We start from the raw sequence: 19822 nt of genomic DNA, 5'->3' as shown, positions 1-19822 counted from the left end.
TGTCAAAGGCTTTATGGAACTTGATGAGGTTTCCAGATGGAAAAAAGCACAAGAAACTTTAAATTATTTAATTTATTTTAAAATGAAGCTACTGAAATTGATTATACATGTAACTGTGAAATATAGAAAGAGTAAGAGATTTGGAAACTAACATAATTTCCAAAAGTTTGGAAATACTACACGGATTCTGTAGTTATACCCATCAGACCTTAGCGCAACTTTCCAGAAAATAAAGAAAACCAAACTGGCCCATAATGCAGAATCCAAGTTTATTCCAAACTCAGCTGCTGCAAGGAGCCCAGTGTTCCACAGGAGTCCCTTTTTAAAAAATGAGGGAACATAAGAACCACAGGTCGATGCCACCCAGGGTCAGAATGCTCCTGTTCCATATAGGTAGTTCATGGTGTCATAAAGAAAAAAGGTCTGTTTCACCAAGCTTGTGCACAAAGTAGTGGCAAATTAATCTGGGCCACGGTAGTAGAGAATGAAGTTGAATAAACATAAGGCACATAAGCAGAGGGATCCCTGTTTGATGCTTTGCAAGAAGCCCAGCAGTGTACCTCAAGCCTCAATGTGCAAACCAGTCACCTAAGGATCTTGTTCGATGGGTCTCGGGATGATCATGAAATTCTGCATTTCTCCGAACACTCCCCATCCCACCCACCCCCCTATTACTAGGATCCCTGGGCCCTGCTGCAAGGACTAAAGAGTACTCAGTAATGTGGCAACCAGAAAAATGAATCTTGAGATTAAGAGGCCAGGCATCAAATCCCTGGAAGGCTCCATAACGTCACTAAATTAAACAGAGGGAAGATTAGAGTAACAGGAGCTCAAATGATGACTAAGGCCTAAAGGCTGATCCAAGTTTTGAAAGCAGTCACGTGATCAAGGCGCAACCGCGGGTTTCCATCTAAATTCACCTGGGATATTCAGTAGCCAAACCCGATGCGTGATATTTCATGTTAGCTGGCTTTTTTGTGTTTTTGATTTTTTTAAAAATAGTTGGTGCTGGCTCAGTTCAGTCGAAATGTTCAAAGTCAACACAGGGAAAGTTCTTTGTGTCAGCGATTAAGCTTGGGAGGGGTATAGTTTGGTAGGTCCCTGACGCCAAATTCCCTCTTCAGTAGAAAATCAGCTGAGACGCTCTACTGAGTGGGGAAACCTGCACACAGGAAATACTCAAAAAAGGATACTTACTGAAGAGGCTCGCATCATTATCTAGCTTCCAGCACCAGCTAAGAGCCTAAATGAATGCAACCCTGAAAATGCTGAGTGTTGCCCTAGCGGTCACGAAGACCAGGGCATTTCTCGTGCTTTTTACAGGCTAGCCTTCCCAGTGGGTGTGAACATGTAGGGGGCCAAGCTAACTAACTTGCATAGCCCCAAAGTCCAGCCTGAGATGCTGATGCATAAAGGACAGTTTATTGTGGCTTGAAGGTCAAGGGCAAGTGAAAGAATTGCTTCAAAAAAACTTTATTCAGGGAGCCATTTGCGCACCATAAACCATCTTTTCATCAAACAAATCCGAGCTGCACACACAGCTCTAAACACTAAAGTCTTTTATTGTGAGCCACAGAATCAAAAACAAGTGTTCCATTCTAGAACACTTTTGAGACACATTCCTCAATGGTTTTTTTTAAGTTCATTGTTCTAAGTGTTCATTTACAGTAGCAGTTCCAGTTAAAAAGTAAAGCATTCCCATAAAAGATAATACGTGCCCACAGCAGACATTTCTCCCATTTCCTGCACTGGGGCCTAGTTCCAAACACCATCAAATAAAGGGCCAGATTCTCATCAGAGATGCAAGCTATGCATCCACAGTGCAGATCCTTTAGATCTCAGCATTCTTAAAATAAGCATAGACAGAAATACACGTACAGCACCCTAACTTAAAAGCAAAAGGCAAAGTAAACAAAAAATCAAATACTGGAACAATAAAATGAAGATACAGCACTTTCTGTAACAGCTTCTTTATTCAGTAAGGTGACAAAGGGGACGAAAGATCGGTAACAGTGGAATAGATGTTTCAGCCTTTGCTTTTCACGGTAAAGTATTTTCACTAGTCTTGTCTCACTATCTGGGGGATGAAGGAGGGGCTAGGTCCAGGTAACAAAGAACACAGGCAGGGTTCTGTCCCTCCACGCTGGGGGGCATCCCACTCACCCCAAAGCACCCCTGCTTGAATCCGCGTTAGATCTTGACCCTCCATGACTTTGAATAAAGAGGTAAACCAAACTACTGTTCTACACCAAGGACTCTCATCAGGGCTGTTCTTGACCCTTCCCCATCAGGGGACATTTGGAAATGTCCTGAAACCTTTTCAATGCTGACAACTAGGGGCAGGGGTGCTCCTGGTACCTACTGGGTAGAGGCCAGGGATGCGGCTAAACATCTTACCATGAAGGCACAGGACAGCACTCCATGGCAGAGTTTATCCAGTCCAAAATGAGGTTGAGAAACCCTACTCTATCACAACTGGATCAAGTGACAATAAAGACATGCTTACAATATAAAGCAAAAATTAAGGGCTTGCCATCAATAGGGAAAGACTGATTTACTGTTTCCGAAGCAAAGAATGGTTTATGCCTATGGTTTATGCCAACCTCCATGGCATTAGGGGGACTCACCTCTGGCTTTTTCTGATGACATTATGGACTACATGTATACGTCTCCCACCAATTTTTATGTTGAAGTCCTAACCCCAATGTGATTGTATTTGGAGCTGGGGCCTTTAGGAAGTAATTAGGGTTGTATGAGGTCATGAGCCAACCAGGGCCCCACCCCTGACCACCACACACAACGAAGAGGTCATGTGATCACACAGCAAGATGGTGGCGACCTCCAAGCCAAGAGGCCTTCCTTGCTGGCACCTTCACTCTAGGACTTCTGAGCTTCCAGAAGTGTCAGAAAATAAATTTCAGTGGTTTAAGCCACCCAGTCTATGGTATTTTGATAGACCAGCCCGAACTGACTAACACAGATGGCCAACCATAGAATCTGAACTCCAGAGTCAGGTTTAAGCTTTCCGTGACCCTGAAAACAACTGTCCTTTAGATGTTTCTCTGGCACGGCCTTTCTGACAACAGAAATAAGCAACCACAGGTATTATCCCGAATGATAAAACTGTGCTGCACTCACACAGCACTTTTTTCACCCATCAAATCAAATGCAAATATCAGGTGATTATTTTTAGGCAAAACTGGGAGTGATTCAAATAAAAATTGAAAGGGAAAAAAATGAATGTAAGTGGGAAAGCCCCTTTTAGATGAGTAAACTGTCTCCTTCTTTAAGCACCTGAAGCCAAGAGTCCTTAGGACACAGCTCATTTGCTCAGCAGGTCTGGGCCTGAATCTTCCTTCCTCTCTCCCCGCTCCCCCCAACCCCCCTCCCAGCCCACCAGATACCTGAAGAGTCCTGCAAACTGGATCTACTGTACAAGTCACACTGACCCAATGTACACAGAAAATCCTACCTTCCAGGACTGGGTTGGACTGTAAAAGCTGCTCTTTGACTTGGTTCACTTCTGCTCCTTTTCCACAAACGGCTGCTACGTAGGACATAACAAGCTTGCTGGCCTCTGTGGATGAAAACAAATCCTATCAATAAATTAAGCAGAAATCCGGAAAAAAAGTTTAGAGGAAGGAAATTGGGTGAAGAAGATCCACTAATACTGTTTTCATGCCTTTATACCTGGGATTGAAATAATGTTTTGGAAATCTTTTAAAATATGTGTGCTTGCCACCAGTCAGAATGGCTAAAATCAACACCACAGGAAACAACAGGTGTTGGCGAGGATGCGGAGAAAGGGGAGCCCTCTTGCGCTGTTGGTGGGAATGCAAACTGGTACAGCCACTCTGGAAAACAGGACGGAGCGTCCTCAAAAAGTTAAAAATAGAACTACCTTACGATCCAGCAATAGCACTACTAGGTATTTCCCAAAGGATACAGAAACACTGAATCGAAGGGTACATGCACCCTGATGTTTACAGCGCAGTATCAATAATAGCCGAATTATGGAAAGAGCCCAAGTGTCCATTGACAGGTGAATGGATAAAGAAGATGTGGTGTATAAATCCAATGGAATAGTACTCAGCCATCAAAAAGAATCAAATCTTCCCATTTTGCAATGACGTGGATGGAGCTGCAGAGTATCATGCTAAGTGAAATAAGTTAGTCAGAGAAAGACAAATACCATATGATTTCACTCATGTGGAATTTAAGAAACAAAACAAATGATCATGGGGAAAAAAGAGAGAGGCAAACCAAGAAACAGACTTAACTATAGAGAACTAACTGATGGTCACCAGAGGGCATGGGGGGTGGGGGTGGGGGTTAAATGGGTGATGGGGATTAAGGAGTATACTGGTTGTAATGAGCACCGGAAATTGTACCTAAGTGCTGAGTCACTAAATTCTATACCTAAAACTAATATTATACTGTGTATTAACAGGAATTTAAATAAAAACAAAAAAATTTAAAATTTAAAAAAATATATTTGTGCTTTCTATTCAATGACATGTCATTAATTCAGATACAATAGGAATTGTGCTTAAAGATTATCACCAGGATGAAAAAAAATTCGCTGAGTAATATAACCAACAACGTCAGGAGAACTATCTTCTTAAAGCAATCATTCACACATAATTACAATATTATACACAGATAATTCAGCCAAAAATAACTTGGTAATCTGGGTAGTTTTACAAAAGCATTCTTAAAGTTTAAAAGAACTGTCCTCCTCAAAAATATTTTCTAAATCAGGGGCGCCTGGGTGGCACAGCGGTTAAGCGCCTGCCTTCGGCTCAGGGCGTGATCCCAGCGTTATGGGATCGAGCCCCACATCAGGCTCCTCTGCTATGAGCCTGCTTCTTCCTCTCCCACTCCCCCTGCTTGTGTTCCCTCTCTCGCTGGCTGTCTCTATCTCTGTCGAATAAATAAATAAAATCTTTAAAAAAAATATTTTCTAAATCAAACTAGTTTGCTCACAACTAGACTAAATTAGTTACTCTTCAACTCAATTAAAAAACCAAGCAGCTAATGTAAGGATTTGGTAACAAGAAAGTTAGCTTTTTCAGGGCACAGTTGTTTTCAAAGGTTTCACCAGTAACTCTGAAAGGTAAACTGCTAAAAATGCCAACCACCTGTGGCATACAAAGAATTCTTAGCTCAAAGGTGGGCAAGATTTGTTTTTGGTAGCTTTATCCTTTGGTGTCTATCAGCCTGTGTCCCCTCCCAGCATCTGCCTCTTGGAACCTGATCTTTTGAATACTGCCTTCCAAGGAATATTAATATTCAGGGAAAATGAGGTCCAAAGTCAAATGAATTAGATGAAGTGAAATAGGTTTCTTTTTAAAGGGCTTCCTGGAGAATCATGTGCATGGTGAAATTCTGGAAAAGGCTCTAGAATGCTACATTTCCCAGACTGGTTTGCCATGGGATCTGTTTCTCACGGAGCTGTCCTCATTCTGATTTTCCATAACCAGGGAGGGGCTCGACTATTAACTATCAGCAGAATTCAACACACACCTTCATTTGGGCAGTCGAGGCAAGGAGACTCATCAGAAATCTTGCTTTCTCCAAAGTCTGTGCACTGGTGCCACCATCTGAGAGCAGGACGCTTCCTCAGATCTGAGTGACAATACCCCTGCCCACAGGTGTAAGGGGGCAGATCTCAACACTGCCCTTTCTCATAGAGAAACCTACAGGTGGCTTCCAGTCCCACTGCCCACCACGAAGAAGTAATAAATGAACAACTGGAATTCACCTTGAGCACATTGCCTGGCACTTGCTTTAGGGCTTTAGAGCAACCCAAAAGCATTGACTAGCAGAGCTACTGAGCACCAAGAATCCACATCAGGTCACATAGTTCTCAAGGCCTGACGCAGAAGCAAATAGGGTATAGGGAAAGCAAACAATCTCATGGAGCCCTGAGAAATAAGGTGGGAGACTGGGTACTTCTGCAATGGTTGCAGTGAAGTCTTCCTCCAGTGTGCTTTCTGGGTAATGAAAATGGGTCCACACAGGTTCTCTGGTGGTCTGTGATGGCTGGTTTCTGTTGTCTTCTTTTAGGGACTGCAACTGAGAAATGCCAATCTTTTCATCTTTGTGATTCCCTTCCTCCAAAGGGCCCTGTCCCTTCACACAACTTCCACTGTGTAAAGTTTCGAACTACATTTCCCACTGTTCTCAGGATTTCAGAATCTAAAAGCTGGTGAATTATATATGGAGAGAGAGTTTATATGCTATCACATGTCATTTGGCTTCCTGGTGCCACAATTCCCTCTACCCATTGGTCTGAACTGGAACTCTTCTTCCGGTCACTTCAGGATACTTTCTTTCCAGGCTCTCTGGCTTTCGAGTTCAGGTGAGGCTGCCCTCCCAGGAAATTCCTGACATCCTGTGCTGGCTGGTCTCCAACTCGGAGCCACCTCTCCTGAGTTTCCCACGCATCCCAACTAGTCTGGCCTCGAAGCAACTCACCTCCAGGCCTGCTTTCCCATCATTCCACCTGTCATTGGTACCTTCGCTCCCTATCCTCGCCTCCACCTTCACATATGTTATTACATCCCTGACAAGAATTCCTGGCCTATCTTTCTACCCATTATACTACTACAAGACTGGAAGTATTCATAGGCACAATAACAGTCTCAGATAGTGGCAAATACACAGAGACACACACACACACACCACATTTATTTTAGATGAAAAAGTAAGTTTCCTTTTAGGTAAACTCACAATAAATATTAAAAGTCCAGGTCAGGCTTTTTTGTTTATTCCAGTGATTATGGACCTCACTGTTGCCAAACCTCAAACTTCAGATACATGACCACGCTGAGTTCTCTGGAAATCCTGTTCTGGACCAGGACGGACTCTTAGGGACAAAATGCTGGGGGTGGGGGTGGGGGCAGGAATCAACCAAGAATCAAAATTCTCTGGCGGCTGTTGGAATTGGTTTGGCCTCTCAGAGAATTTTTAATGGCCAGTATGAAAAGAATCAAGTTTTCTCAGGGTCAAATCTGTTTACAAAACGGTACAAGGAGCAGATCTTTTGGAATTTGGATTGAACTTACATCTGGCTATTAAACTAAATATAAACCCACAATATCTACTGCCATAGAAGAGGAGTTAACCTAACTGAAATTAGGAATGACTTTTATTAACTTTAAAATCTATTTAAGTAATTCAAATATAATTTTTAAATGTAGTTCAAGGATACTTCCTCCTAAGTTGTTAAAAAGTTTGTACATTCAATTCTTCACTATCTTTGGGAAATCTAATCCTGGATTCATTTTGATAATTCATTTTTGGAAGCCAGGAGTAAGGGTAGTTTTCTTTAAACAATCTCATTATCTAAAAGAGACAACTCTTAGAATTTTTTTCCCCTGACATAATACTTGATCTAAATTAAGCAGCTCATGAGATACTCAACACTTCAGAGAAATAAGCAGAAGAGTAAGGATAAGTCGCAAGGTCCAACATAGTTTAGAAGACTGTTCTCCTAATATTTCACCATGCTGGAAACAGGAAATAGAGTTATCTCATGGAGCTTTCTGCTTCATTTCCTTTTGGCCCTTCTGTACTGAAGTTCAAATAAAGTATCTTTATTCGAGTATGTAGATATTTATCCAAATCAAAACTTCATGTAATAACCTCTATGAATGAAATATATTTCTAAGAATCAAGAATTATCATTTTCTGTATGTCAAAGTCCAGTTTTTGGATTATGTTGATTGTTATAGAAACCAACTAAACATGACCTTGGCAATCACGGCATACAATTAGAAGCACTTTCCAAAACAACACTCTTGAACAGTGGATACTTTCATCCAGTAATCACACTCTTCAATGACCATGTCTTTCATGTACATTGTAAAAATAGAAAATGATTCTACTTGAGACAAAAAGGCATATTCTTCACGTGTACTCAAAACTCTGAAAAGCACAGCTATTTCAGACCTAAGAACACTGGCATTTAAAACTGGCAAAACAACAGCATTTGTTTAGAATCAATTCTTAGTTTATCATTGTCTCTCACTCACAGATACTTCAGATATGTAAATTTATGTACACTTATCTGTTTGAATGTAACATGAATCCTAAAATTCATCAACAGTCAGACAAACAAAATATTAAGTCTTCGAAGCAAAAGTCTCTTCTCACCAGAAAATGGTAGAACATCTAGGGTTTAACAGACATTCTGCGCTAATGGGCAAATGGCCTGTCACACAATACTTCTAAATCAGACTGGATCAGAATTCATTCGACAAAGAGTAGAAAGGGGTTGCAGAAGATAGATGATGGAATTTTAAATTTCTGATAAGGAAAAAATGAGAACTAATTTAACTCTGTATTCTCTGGTACCTTGTAAAGGATTGTGAACAATATATGCAATTATTACATAATCATATAATTACATAGTAATATTTTTTATGAAAGAAACCACTGTGAAGTAGCAGTAGGTGAGTGAGGAAGGAAAAACAAACACTTCAGGGAACAACATTCGCACTCAGAAGGACAACAGGATGGGAATCTTGCTGCTAAGACAGCAAAACCTGTGGGTGTTAACTGAACAGGCTCCCGTGGATTCAGTCACGGTATCAGAAGGAAAAAAACCAAAAACATATGGATACAAGAAACGCTTATTCGAGTTTTCGTCACAGAACTTCTCATAAATTTATCCAGGAGTTAAAGGTATCCACGTATGCATTCACAGTACATGCAACACCATGAATGTCACGTATAGATCATATAATACATACATGTCATACAGCAAACAGAGCCACTCATTTCCACACACATATACTGATATATTTGTCTGCTTCTATACTTCTCTGTCTCCTTGGTTAAAATATCCAAGTCTTTCTGGGCACCTGGGTGGCTCAGTTGGTTGAACATCTGCCTTTGGCTCAGGTCATGATCTCAGGGTCCTAGGATGGAACCCCCTACCTTGGGCTCCCTGCTTAGCAGGGAGCCTGCTTCTTTCTCTCCCTCTGCCCCTCCCCATGCTCATGCTTCTCCTTCCCCCTGCCTCAAATAAATAAATAAAATCTAAAAAAAGAAAAAAATCCAAGTTTTTCTAGGGACTGAGCTTACATAGGTCTCACAGTCCAGTGACTTAAAGACTAAGACTACCTAAATCAATGAGGCCAACTTTGTATACAATGAAAGAAGGATTCTGCAACACAGAGAAACACCCTTTTCAGCAGCCACAAGTCTGCAAGACTGTAAAGTAAGCCAGCTGCAGCATATCCAAACTAGTCAGACAGGAGGCCTCAAACTGTTCTGGTCGTGGCACAAAAAGTACGGGTCTCGCAATGAGAAATGCAGCCTTTACCCTAAGAGGAATCATGACGGGCAGTGTTTCTACTGAAATACAACGCTATATACAAGTTGCTCTGCTCCTGGAAGTTGGCCACGAGATCTCTGATAATTAATATAAAACATATGGATCAAGAGAGGCCTTTCTCACATGGGGAAGAAACAAAACACAAGCTCACTATTCTCTGGGCTTCAGTCTGCTTAGCTGTTCTGCTTCCCTGGGACACCTCTGCAAGGAGATGTAAAGTCATACAGATGTAAAGTCGTATAAGGTTATTTGGGGTTCAGAACCAAAGTTCTTAATAAGCAAGGCAGGTTTCATAACTCTCTTAGCAGATGGCTAGAGAGTTCCTAGAAACTGATGTAACTGTAAAATTAGAAACCAAATAATTTATACTGTTTTCTTATGTCAGGATCATCATCTTAGGCCCACAGATTTATTTTGATGTCTTTGGAAAAAATGTAGTTATGATGGTTCCTTCATGTTCTGCCTCCCCTGCCCCCAGCAGTGGTTGAATGATTCTCCACAAACTATCTGTATTCACAGTAGTGAATTCTGAGTTCACTGCCTAGAAATACTTGGGCACTTTTATGAGGCATGATGAATTTTTTATTTAGCACAGCAGTAATGAATTAAATAGGACCCCAAAGGACTCAAAGAGTTCATGCCTCTCCCTGAGTGCCCACATTATATAATCACGTAGCATAAGAATATCTCCACTGCTTAAGGCCAATAACCTCATCATCACCAAGGGGGTTTACAACCTCGTTAAATTAATTACTTCTTGTAAAATAAGCCCTCTGATACTGCAGAATAGTCCTGTATAAGCTATCAAGTAAAGATTCTTACCGAAAAGAGATACTATGTGTAAACTATACAGCGCATTCTGGGCCCTCCATAAATGTTAGTTCTCTTCTTCTTTCATTTAATTACCAACAAAATCTTTAATAACAATGTGTACTCAAAAAACAATTTCAGTGGACGAGATAATGTGACATTTCAAAAGTGGCCTGGCATCCCTCTTCCCCACAAAACTGATGAAACCCCCCTCCAAATTCCTCACACGACCATGCTGCAATCTCTATATTATTTTCCATCATTTCATTTTCCCGTAAGTAATCTCCAGGAAACAGAGACATTAATCAACACATAAATTCTATGCTTTACTCAGATGGATAGTCTAATGACAACTAAAACCATAATAAAATCTGAGGCAATTTTTGTATCACTGCTTTCAAAATGAAAGAAAAGTAGAAAAAGATGGAATAAGTAAATGAAGCACTAAATGTCCCTGGGGACAGAGAGGTAGCAGATGTTGGGATCTATAAATGAAAAGGAAGAGCTTATTAGCAGCTACCAAAGAGTGTAGTTGAGTAGATATTTTAAAATAGCAGCTCTCAGGACTAGGGTCCACCTCTCAGCACTAGGAGGTTTAATGATAATGGACAGCTGAAGCATGACAAGGTCCAGCAATCACAGTAGCTCAAAAATAAGATAAAGGCATCAAATGACCTCTAGGCAGTGCTATTTCAAGGTATGATCCAAAACCCAGCACTACTCAAAGTTGGTAGGTCGATGGACTATTACTGGTCTACACATGAGAACAGGCTTCCATAAGTTTTCATAGCAATGTGGTCATTTATTTTGTCTGTTTACACTGAAAACAATTAGAGATTGCTTCTTCTATGTCTTCTTTATTTTTCATTTTTCTGATATCAATCAGGTACAGATCTGGGGAGGAGAGACTGATGTTTCATGGTGAAAGGTTTGAGAAGCACTGCTCTAGAAGGCTATGGTACCCCCCCTCCAGCTTCCCACCTGACGCAGCACCTAGCCTTGTGTACAGCAAATAGAATGACCCTACCAGAGGGAAAAAGCAAAGGCCAGGACGCGGCTGTCTGTTCTTATGACAGAGGGCAAAGGGATCCTAGGAGGGACGAAATCTGGGGAGAACAGGAAGAAAAGGATTCCAAGTGGTGAGTGGTCTGTTGAAACCCAAAGGACAAGTTATTACGTAACAAAATATCAAGAGAAGAGAAAACTACAGAAAAAAAGAATGAACTCCATCCCACCAGATTTCTACCAGAGGAATGAGGTGTTTTTGCTCTTCTCAGAAAAGAATGAACACCAACCCCTCTGAAATAGTACCAGCAATCTCCACTTAGCTTTTCAATAAGGAAGACACGTGAGCCCACCAGGAGATGGAATCTCGGTACGGGAGGGAGCAGTGTGGTTTACAACCCTCTGAGAAGGAGGGGGTCATGCACTGACATGGCTAATTAGTGGATGTGTTGTCTTCTTGGAATGTATGTTCCAGAGGAGATGAAGACTGGGCCAACACCAATCAAGCCAGTGACCACAACCCACTTCTGATGACTCAGGAACAAACTGATACAATCAGATTCTCAAAAAATGTATCTTCAGTCATGAAGAAGAATGAGTAAAAACCTAAAAAAATTAATAGCCATAGGAATATTTTCATCTCTTCCTCCCTCATGCTTAAATAAAAAGAAAGATGTGCTGTGAATAGGCTTGAAGATACAGTCAAAAGGACTGGGGTAAGGAGAAGGTGGCATGAGATATACCAATATAAATGCCTCCTGTCAAAGGATATGGTTTTTAACTTGCCTTGCTACCATTTCCATTGGTCAACTTGGTAGCGAACGAGAAGCTGTACTACTTCTAAGAATTCAATTGTTTCATAAGAACGAACTGGTAAGTGACAGAAGAGAGGCAAAAACTTTGCCCCAAGACACCAGTGTCCTCTTAAAGTGTCTACTATAAAGACAGAGTTCTTAAAACCTAAAGATCTCACAAATTTCTGAACAAATAGAGGGTAAGAGCCCATCCCCAGAGATGAGATGAATGATCTAAAAAGGGATGGGAAACTATATAATGAAATACTGCCTAAATATAATAATAGAGAGCAAAACTTCTAATGAAAAGTAGCACGAGCTGCAATTATTGAAAAGGAGAAAAAGCATGAGAGTGAGGTATTCCAGAAGTAAGGTAGGGACTAGTTCACACAGAACCTTATGTAACAAGCACAATGGACTTGACATTTATTTTAGTGCAACCAAAACCATTAAAATGTTTATATAAAAAATATCTTGAGACAAATGAAAACAGGAAAACAATATATCAAAACTTAGGAGATGCAACTTTTAGGAGGAAAGTTTACAGTCACAAATGTATACATCAAGAATAAAGAAAGATCTCAAATAAACCTACTATTACACCTCAAGGAACCCGAGAAAGAAGAACCAACTAAGCTCAAAGTTAGGGGAAGGAAGGAAATAATACTGATTAGGGCAGAATTAAATGAAACATAGAACTGTAAAATGACAGAAAACATTAATAAAACTAAGAGATGGTTCTTTGAAAAGATAAACCAAATTTACAAACCTTTAACCGAGAAATGAGAGGTCTCAAATAAATAAAATTATAAATGAAAGAGGAGACATTCAACAAACGCCATATAAACACAAAGAACTTTAAGAGGCTAGTGTGAACAATTACATGCCAACAAACTGGACAACCTGTAAGAAATGGGTAAGTTCCTAGAAACACACGAACTACCAAGACTGAATCATAAAAAATAGAAAACGTAACAGACCAATAACAAGTAAGATTGAATCAATAATCAAAAACCTCCCCAAATCAGATGGTTTCACTGTTGAATTCTACCGAACATTTAGGGGAGAATTAACACCAAACTCCCTCTCTCTTCCAAAACACCGAAGAAGAGGTAACACTTCCAAACTCTTTTCACAAATCCAGACTTACCCTGATACCAAAGCCAGATAAGGACACTACACGAAAACTACAGATCAATATCCCTGATGAACATGGATGCAAAAATTCTCAATAAAATACTACCAAACTGAATTCAATGGCTTATTAAGAGCATCATACACTGGGGCGCCTGGGTGGCTCAGTTAGTTGAGCATCCGACTCTTGATTTTAGTTCAGGTGATGATCTCAGGGTCCTGGGATCAAGCCCTGCGTTGAACTCCACGCTCAGTGGGAAGTGTGCTTCAGGATTCTCTCCCTCTCCTTCTGCCCCACCCCTGTTCACGCAAACCCGCTCGCTCTCTCTCTCAAAATAAATAAATCTTAAAAAACAAACAAAAAAAGATCACACTCCATGATCAAGTGATATCATCCCTAAGACGCAAGGATGTATCAATAGATGTGATACATTACATTAAGAGAATAAAAGATAAAAATCATATGAGCATCTCAATAGATGCAAAAAGGTATTTGATGAAATTCAATATCCTTTCCTGATAAAAACTCTTAACTAATTGGGTACAGAAGGAACATACCTCAACATAGAAAAGGCCATAAATGACAAGCCCACAGCTAACATCATACTCGATGGTGAAAGGTTGAGAGCTTTTCCTCTAAGATGAGGAACAGGACAAAATTGCCCGCTCTCACCACTCCTATTTGGCATAGCAGTAGAAGTCCTAGCCAGAGCAATTATGCAAGGAAAAGAAATAAAAGATACAGAATCAGAAAGAAGTAAAACTGTCTCTGTTGTAGAGGGATCTTATACACAGAAAACTCTGAAGATGCCACCCAAAAGAACTGTTAGAACTAATAAACGAATTCAATGAGGTTGCAGGAGAAAAGATAAGCATACAAAAATCGGTTGTGTTTCTTTATACTGACAACAAAGTATCTGAAAAAGAAATAAAACAATCCTATTCACAAGAGCATCAAAAACAATAAAATACTTAGGAATAAATTTAACCAAGGAGGCAAAAGATCTCTCTACTGAAAACATAAGACACTCATGAAAGAAAATTAAAGACGACACAAATAAATGGAAAAATATCCTGTGTTCACAGATTGGAAGAATTAATAGTATTAAAACGTCCACACTACCCAAAGAAATCTACAGATTCAAAGTAATCCCTATCAAAATTCCAATGGCATTTCTCACAGAAAACCAAGAAAAAGTCCTAAAATTCATATGGACCTACAAAGAGACCACAAATAGCCAAAGCAATCTTCAGAAAGAAGAATAAACCTGGAAGCACTATAATTCCTGATTTCAAAACACTACAAAGCTATAGTAATCAAAATACTATGGTACTTGCATAAAAACAGACACACAGAGCAAATAAACAGAATAGAGGAGCCCAGAAATAAAAACATACATTTCCAGTCAACTAATATTTAACAAGGGAGCCAAGAATACTCAATGGGGAAAACAAAGTCTTTTCAATAAATGGTGTTGCCAAAATTGGGTACTCACTTCTCACATGCAAAAGAATAAAACTGAACCCTATCTTATACCACTCACAAAAAGTAACCCTATCTTATACGACTCAAAAAGTAACTCAAAATGGATTAAAGACTTAACTCTAAGACCTGAAGCCATAAAAATCCCAAAAGAAATCACAAGGCAAAAGCCCTTTGATATTGGTCTTAGCAATGATTTCTTAGCTATGACATGTGAAGTACAAACAGCCAAAAGCAAAAATAAACGAGTGGGACTGCATCAAACTGAAAAGCTTCTGTAGAGCCCAAGAAACAATCAATAAATGAAAAGGCAACCTACAAAATGCAGGAAATATTTGACAAGTCATGTATCTGATACACAGTTAATATCTAAAACAACTCAATAGCAGTAAATAATTATAATAATCTGATATAAAAATAGGAAAAGGACGTGAATAGGTATTTCTCCAAATAAGACATTCAAACTGCTAACAGGTGCCTGAGGATGTGCTCCACATCACCAATCATCAGGGAAATGCAATTCAAAATAACCCAGAGCAATCACTGCGTACTTGTTAGAATGGGTATTATCAAGAAAAGCAAGAGACAGCAAGTGCAGGAGAAAATGTGGTGAAAAGGAAAGCCTTGGGCACTGTTGGTGGGAACGTAAATTGGTACAACTGCTACAGAGAACAGTACAGAGGCTCCTCAAAACTTCCAGCGATAGGATTAGTGTCCTTATCTCGCTCTCACTCATTCTCTCTCTCTGGCTCTATCTCTACCATGTGAGGACAAAGATAGAAGGTTTTCACCAGGAACCAAATCAGCAGGCACGTTGATCTTGGACTTCCCAGCTTCCAGGACTATGAGAAATAAATATGTTGTTTAAGCCACCCAGTCTATGGTATTTTGTCAAATCAGGCTGAATTGGCTAAAAGAAGTGGGGACTCTAAAACTTTATATATACTACCAGTGTTGAATTCCAGCTCTGCCCCTTTCTCACTGGGAAGTTTGGACATGTTGGTTAACCTTTCTGTGGCTCAATTTCCCCGTGATAAAAACTGGGGTAGGAAGAATAGCTACACATGTAATATGCTAAAGCACAATGCCCAGCACAACGGGTACTTACGTAGGGTAGCTACTGTTATTACCCAATGGCATGGCAGTGGTTCCCTCATGGGAGGGAACAGAATCGGAATTTGTCAGTTTCACAAGAGGCTATAAAAATGGTCTAAAATTTATAAAAATAAACAAGATTCTACATTTAAGCTTACAATACTTCGTTCGACAATACTAGATTGAGCATATCTGACCTAACAGAGGTGGACACACAAAAAACCTACAGGATTTTGCTTGATGAAAAGACTGGTATGATTCCATACATGTGTTATATTAACAAAAGCCTGGTATCCATATTAAGAGAGGGAATAGTTCCACCATAACCAAGACCAAACTGGAAGTACTTATTGCATCTGTCTCTCTTCTGGGGATGTAATTTGGTGAAGCATATAGACAAACTGGGATCATTCCAGAATAACAGGACCATGATAGTGAGGGATTTGAGAATGAGATCTAATCTTCCTAGTATATGCTCTTAAAAGCACCCTGTATTTTTCCCTCACTACACTTTACATTCTGTATATGAACTATATGCATACATGCATACATACAATACATGTGTTTATGTGGTACACGTACTATGTACATTATATAAAACACAGAGTTATTGTCTATCTCCTCCACTAGTTTACAAATTCAGTAAGGACAAGGATGGTATCTGGCTCACCAGTGTATCACTAGTACTTAGTATAGTACCTTTCACCTTATTTGTATTCCTAATTTGTACTCAAAAGTTATTTCCTGGGGGCTCCTAGGTGGCTCAGCCAGTAGAGTGGCTGACTTGGCTTTGGCTCAGATCATGGTCTTGGCATCCTGGGACTGGGCCCCCTGTTGAGAAGTCTGCTTGAGGATTCTCTCCCTCTGCCCCTCCCTATCCCTCTAAAATTAATAAATAAATCTTAGAAAAAAAATTATTTCCTGGATGAATGAGTAAATGAATGTGCATCACACGGGAAATTTTTGAAGACAAGGGATGTTTATTTAGCCCTAGGAAGATACCATGGATGACTTCAAATAACTGAGTGACTGCCCCGTAGAAAAGAAAGTACACTAACTGGATAAGGTTCCAGACGGCAGAGGTAAGACCACTAGGCAGAGGCAGAATCCAACTCTAGGTAAGAAAGAACATACGTTAGCTGAACCTGTATGGCAAATGTAGCAGTCGGCTTTCCAAAGCAGTGAGCCCTCCATCACTACAAAAGCAGGGAGTTTGGCTGTTCTATGGGAAGGACCCTACAGTAGGAAGTGTACAACTACAATCCCTTCCAGTGATAGAAGACTATGCTTTCTTTCCGTTCTTACTTTCCGTTCTCTTTTTTTCCTAAAGATTTTATTTATTTATTTGAAAGCGAGCAAGTGAGGACAAACAGGGGGAGGGGCAGCGGGAGAGGGACAAGCAGACTCCCCACTGAGGAGGGAGCTGATGCTGGGCTCAATCCCAGGACTCCAGGATCATGACCTGAGCCAAAGGCAGACACTTAACCAACCGAGCCACCCAGGCGTCCCTGTTACTTTCCGTTCTTACATGCCAGTCAATAAGACTTTAAAGGCATACATTTTAAGAGGGGCTTATGAACAAAATATTCATTTCAGTCAGTTGACTGAAATATCCATGGGCAATTTTCTTCTCTGAATAATCAAAGACTCAAAGTATGCTAATCCGATCACTTAATAGCCAAGCAAAGTAGAAATGTTTAAATCCCTTTTTGGCAAACTAGTAGAATCATCGGAGGCTTGCGTATAAAACAAGAACATTTTATAGATAAAATGGCTGCGAAAATACCATCTCCCTCATTCTCCTCCTCCTTCAGGGACGTATTAGTTCATCAAAGAAACTCACTGACAACAGCGGTTTTGACCTGCCCAAGTTTGGACTCAGAGAGCACAGCTCTTCTAAATTTTTTCCAGGTTAGCTGGGCACCACACGTAAAATCGCTTTTTCACTCAAAAGCATCATCAATCATATGAATTGTTTTTATTAAAAGTACAAGGAAAAAAGCATAATCTCTCTATTCAAGAGTCTGTTTTATGGGGAGGTTGCCAGCCAATCTAAAAATATATAGAAAAATCTCAATTCCTTAAGCTTCAAAGACCTTAGAGTGAAATTAAGCATTTTTCTGGTATATCCCCTCCTCACTCTTTAGCAGAGGTAAGATGTGCCTGTGGCCTCTCAAAGCCCAAACAATTCGTCATTCGTCAGAGAAGTGGTAAGACCTCACAGGTCTGGGGCCTTGGAGGAAAAGTAAAAGACCTTGAAGTAGATCTGGAATCCAGACAAACTCCCACATTGGCTGAAATTCCTTTGACAGGTACCCGTTTCTTCCTGTGAGAGATCTAAGTCCTTCCCAGAGAACATTCCATTATCCTCATCAGCAGCCTCCCACAAAGGAGCCATCACGGTGGCCCTGGGCAGCTTCATGCTAATGAGGCCCCACCTGCCCCCTGCTCCATCATCATCTGTGTGGCATTTACCTTCAAGAGAGGAGAAAAGAAGGTTGTCCAGGGCTGGCCTTACCTGTTTTTCCTGCTCCGCTTTCCCCAGTAATGAGAATACATTGGTCTTTATCTTGATCTCTTAGGGATCTGTAAGCTTCATCTGACAGGGCAAAGCTGCAGGGGATAATGGGAGAAAAGTCCTTAAAATTCAGCTCATTATCATGTGTTTATCAGATGTAACCATAAGCTCTTTAAAGGACACTGATATGCTTTAGATGGGAAGCTCAGACATCGGATTTTATTTCCTTCAAATTCTTAAAGGAAATAAATAAACCCATCCATCCTTGTGGCCCATGTTACCTTTTCCTTCGCATTCCCTAGTAAACAAAATGGTACCAATTTACTACACTGTGAAGACTTGCTTTATTTAACCCACATGTGATACTTCAGGTTCTTTTTATTAAAATCTGGGCAATTCAGAGAAAAAAGGAGAAAATGTCACATCACACGTTCAAAACTGGATGATGCAGATACACCAGTTTCGAAACAATGAGAAAAAATTTTTCTCGAACATTAGAAAAACGCTATGAAATACCAAATACCTGGTATTAGCATCATTAAGCTGAAGACAGAACTACTGCCTTCACAGACACCTAAGTGAGGCTAACCACCCACCAGAGGCCAGAGGTATCACACATCTGCCATGGGTCCTGTCCAGTCCCAGGCCCTGGAGCTCCTGTCCAGTCACTAGGCCCTGTGATGACGAAGGGCCCCCTATCGAAACCAAGTCAGTCCTCAGGTTGATCTTCCCTGCCTTGAAATTTACAGACAAGGTAAAAAGTGCCCCCTCTAGCTACTGAAAAATAATTTTGACAATATGGTACTGTGTTTAAAATAGGTAAAGTCTCTCTTCTATTCATTTATCAACGAGTACTTACCAAGCGTCTACCTTGTGTAAAGAATATGCTGGGAATGTAAAGATAAGTTAAACTCAGCCCTATTTCAGGAATTCTCAGTCAAAAGCAAGGGAGAGAGATAGAAATAGAAAACAGCAACCCTACAAGTTAAAAGCAATGAGAAAGATATGTGCAAACATTGCAGAACAAGACAGAGGCCTCGGGGTGGGGAATGGAGCTGCACAATCTTCAGGGGTAGAAAAACCAGTCCTAAAGAATACAGCAGCAAGACTAAGGGCTTTTAGGCAACAAAGCAAAAGACAAAATAACCTAGAGTGCGGGGAGGGGGGGTTATGGGGGTCTATGAGCAGTTCCTTGCTGCTGGAAGGCAAAGCATAAGGAAGGAACAGATGAGCGATAAACCAGAGAAAAAGATGGGCAGACTCCAAATGAGAAGAGAGATGATAAGGGAGCCACACTCCAGGACTGTAAGCAGGACAGTGGCAGGATCAGATACGAATTAGATAGTAATTAGAGCTAAAAACAGCAACATTTAGAGCACTGTCCCCAAGCCCTTCCTATTTAATCATGTTAAATCTCACAACAAAACTACTAAGAATAAATTATTATTAATCCCATTTCCAGAGATGAAACTGTGGCACAGAAGACATAACGTGCCATGGTCCCACGGCCAGTGGGACACACTGGAGCCAGAACTGAGCCCTGCCTCTGACCACCGCCATACACCGTGTCTGCATTTGGGACAGAGCCACAAGAGTGGACGTGACACCTGTCTGGAGACAAGGAGGCCAGGGAAGGG

The 19822-nt window shown here is 40.5% G+C and overlaps 1 protein-coding gene across 4 annotated transcripts in view; it reads right to left on the bottom strand.

The window, feature by feature from the left end:
- Positions 1–19822, bottom strand: part of MYO1B (myosin IB) — a 174364-nt gene that overhangs the window by 73155 nt on the left and 81387 nt on the right. For all 4 annotated transcript variants that reach the window (XM_002917994.4, XM_011223385.3, XM_002917995.4 and 1 more), the window contains exons 4-5: positions 18186–18280; positions 3473–3577 (exon numbers count right to left, since the gene is read on the bottom strand). In XM_002917994.4, the coding sequence (XP_002918040.1) occupies positions 3473–3577; positions 18186–18280 (200 nt within the window). The remainder of the gene's footprint in view (positions 1–3472; positions 3578–18185; positions 18281–19822) is intronic.

Source organism: Ailuropoda melanoleuca, chromosome 2 (assembly GCF_002007445.2).
Source record: "Ailuropoda melanoleuca isolate Jingjing chromosome 2, ASM200744v2, whole genome shotgun sequence".
Classification (NCBI taxonomy): domain Eukaryota; kingdom Metazoa; phylum Chordata; class Mammalia; order Carnivora; family Ursidae; genus Ailuropoda; species Ailuropoda melanoleuca.
This window is presented reverse-complemented; position numbering and strand designations above follow the sequence as displayed.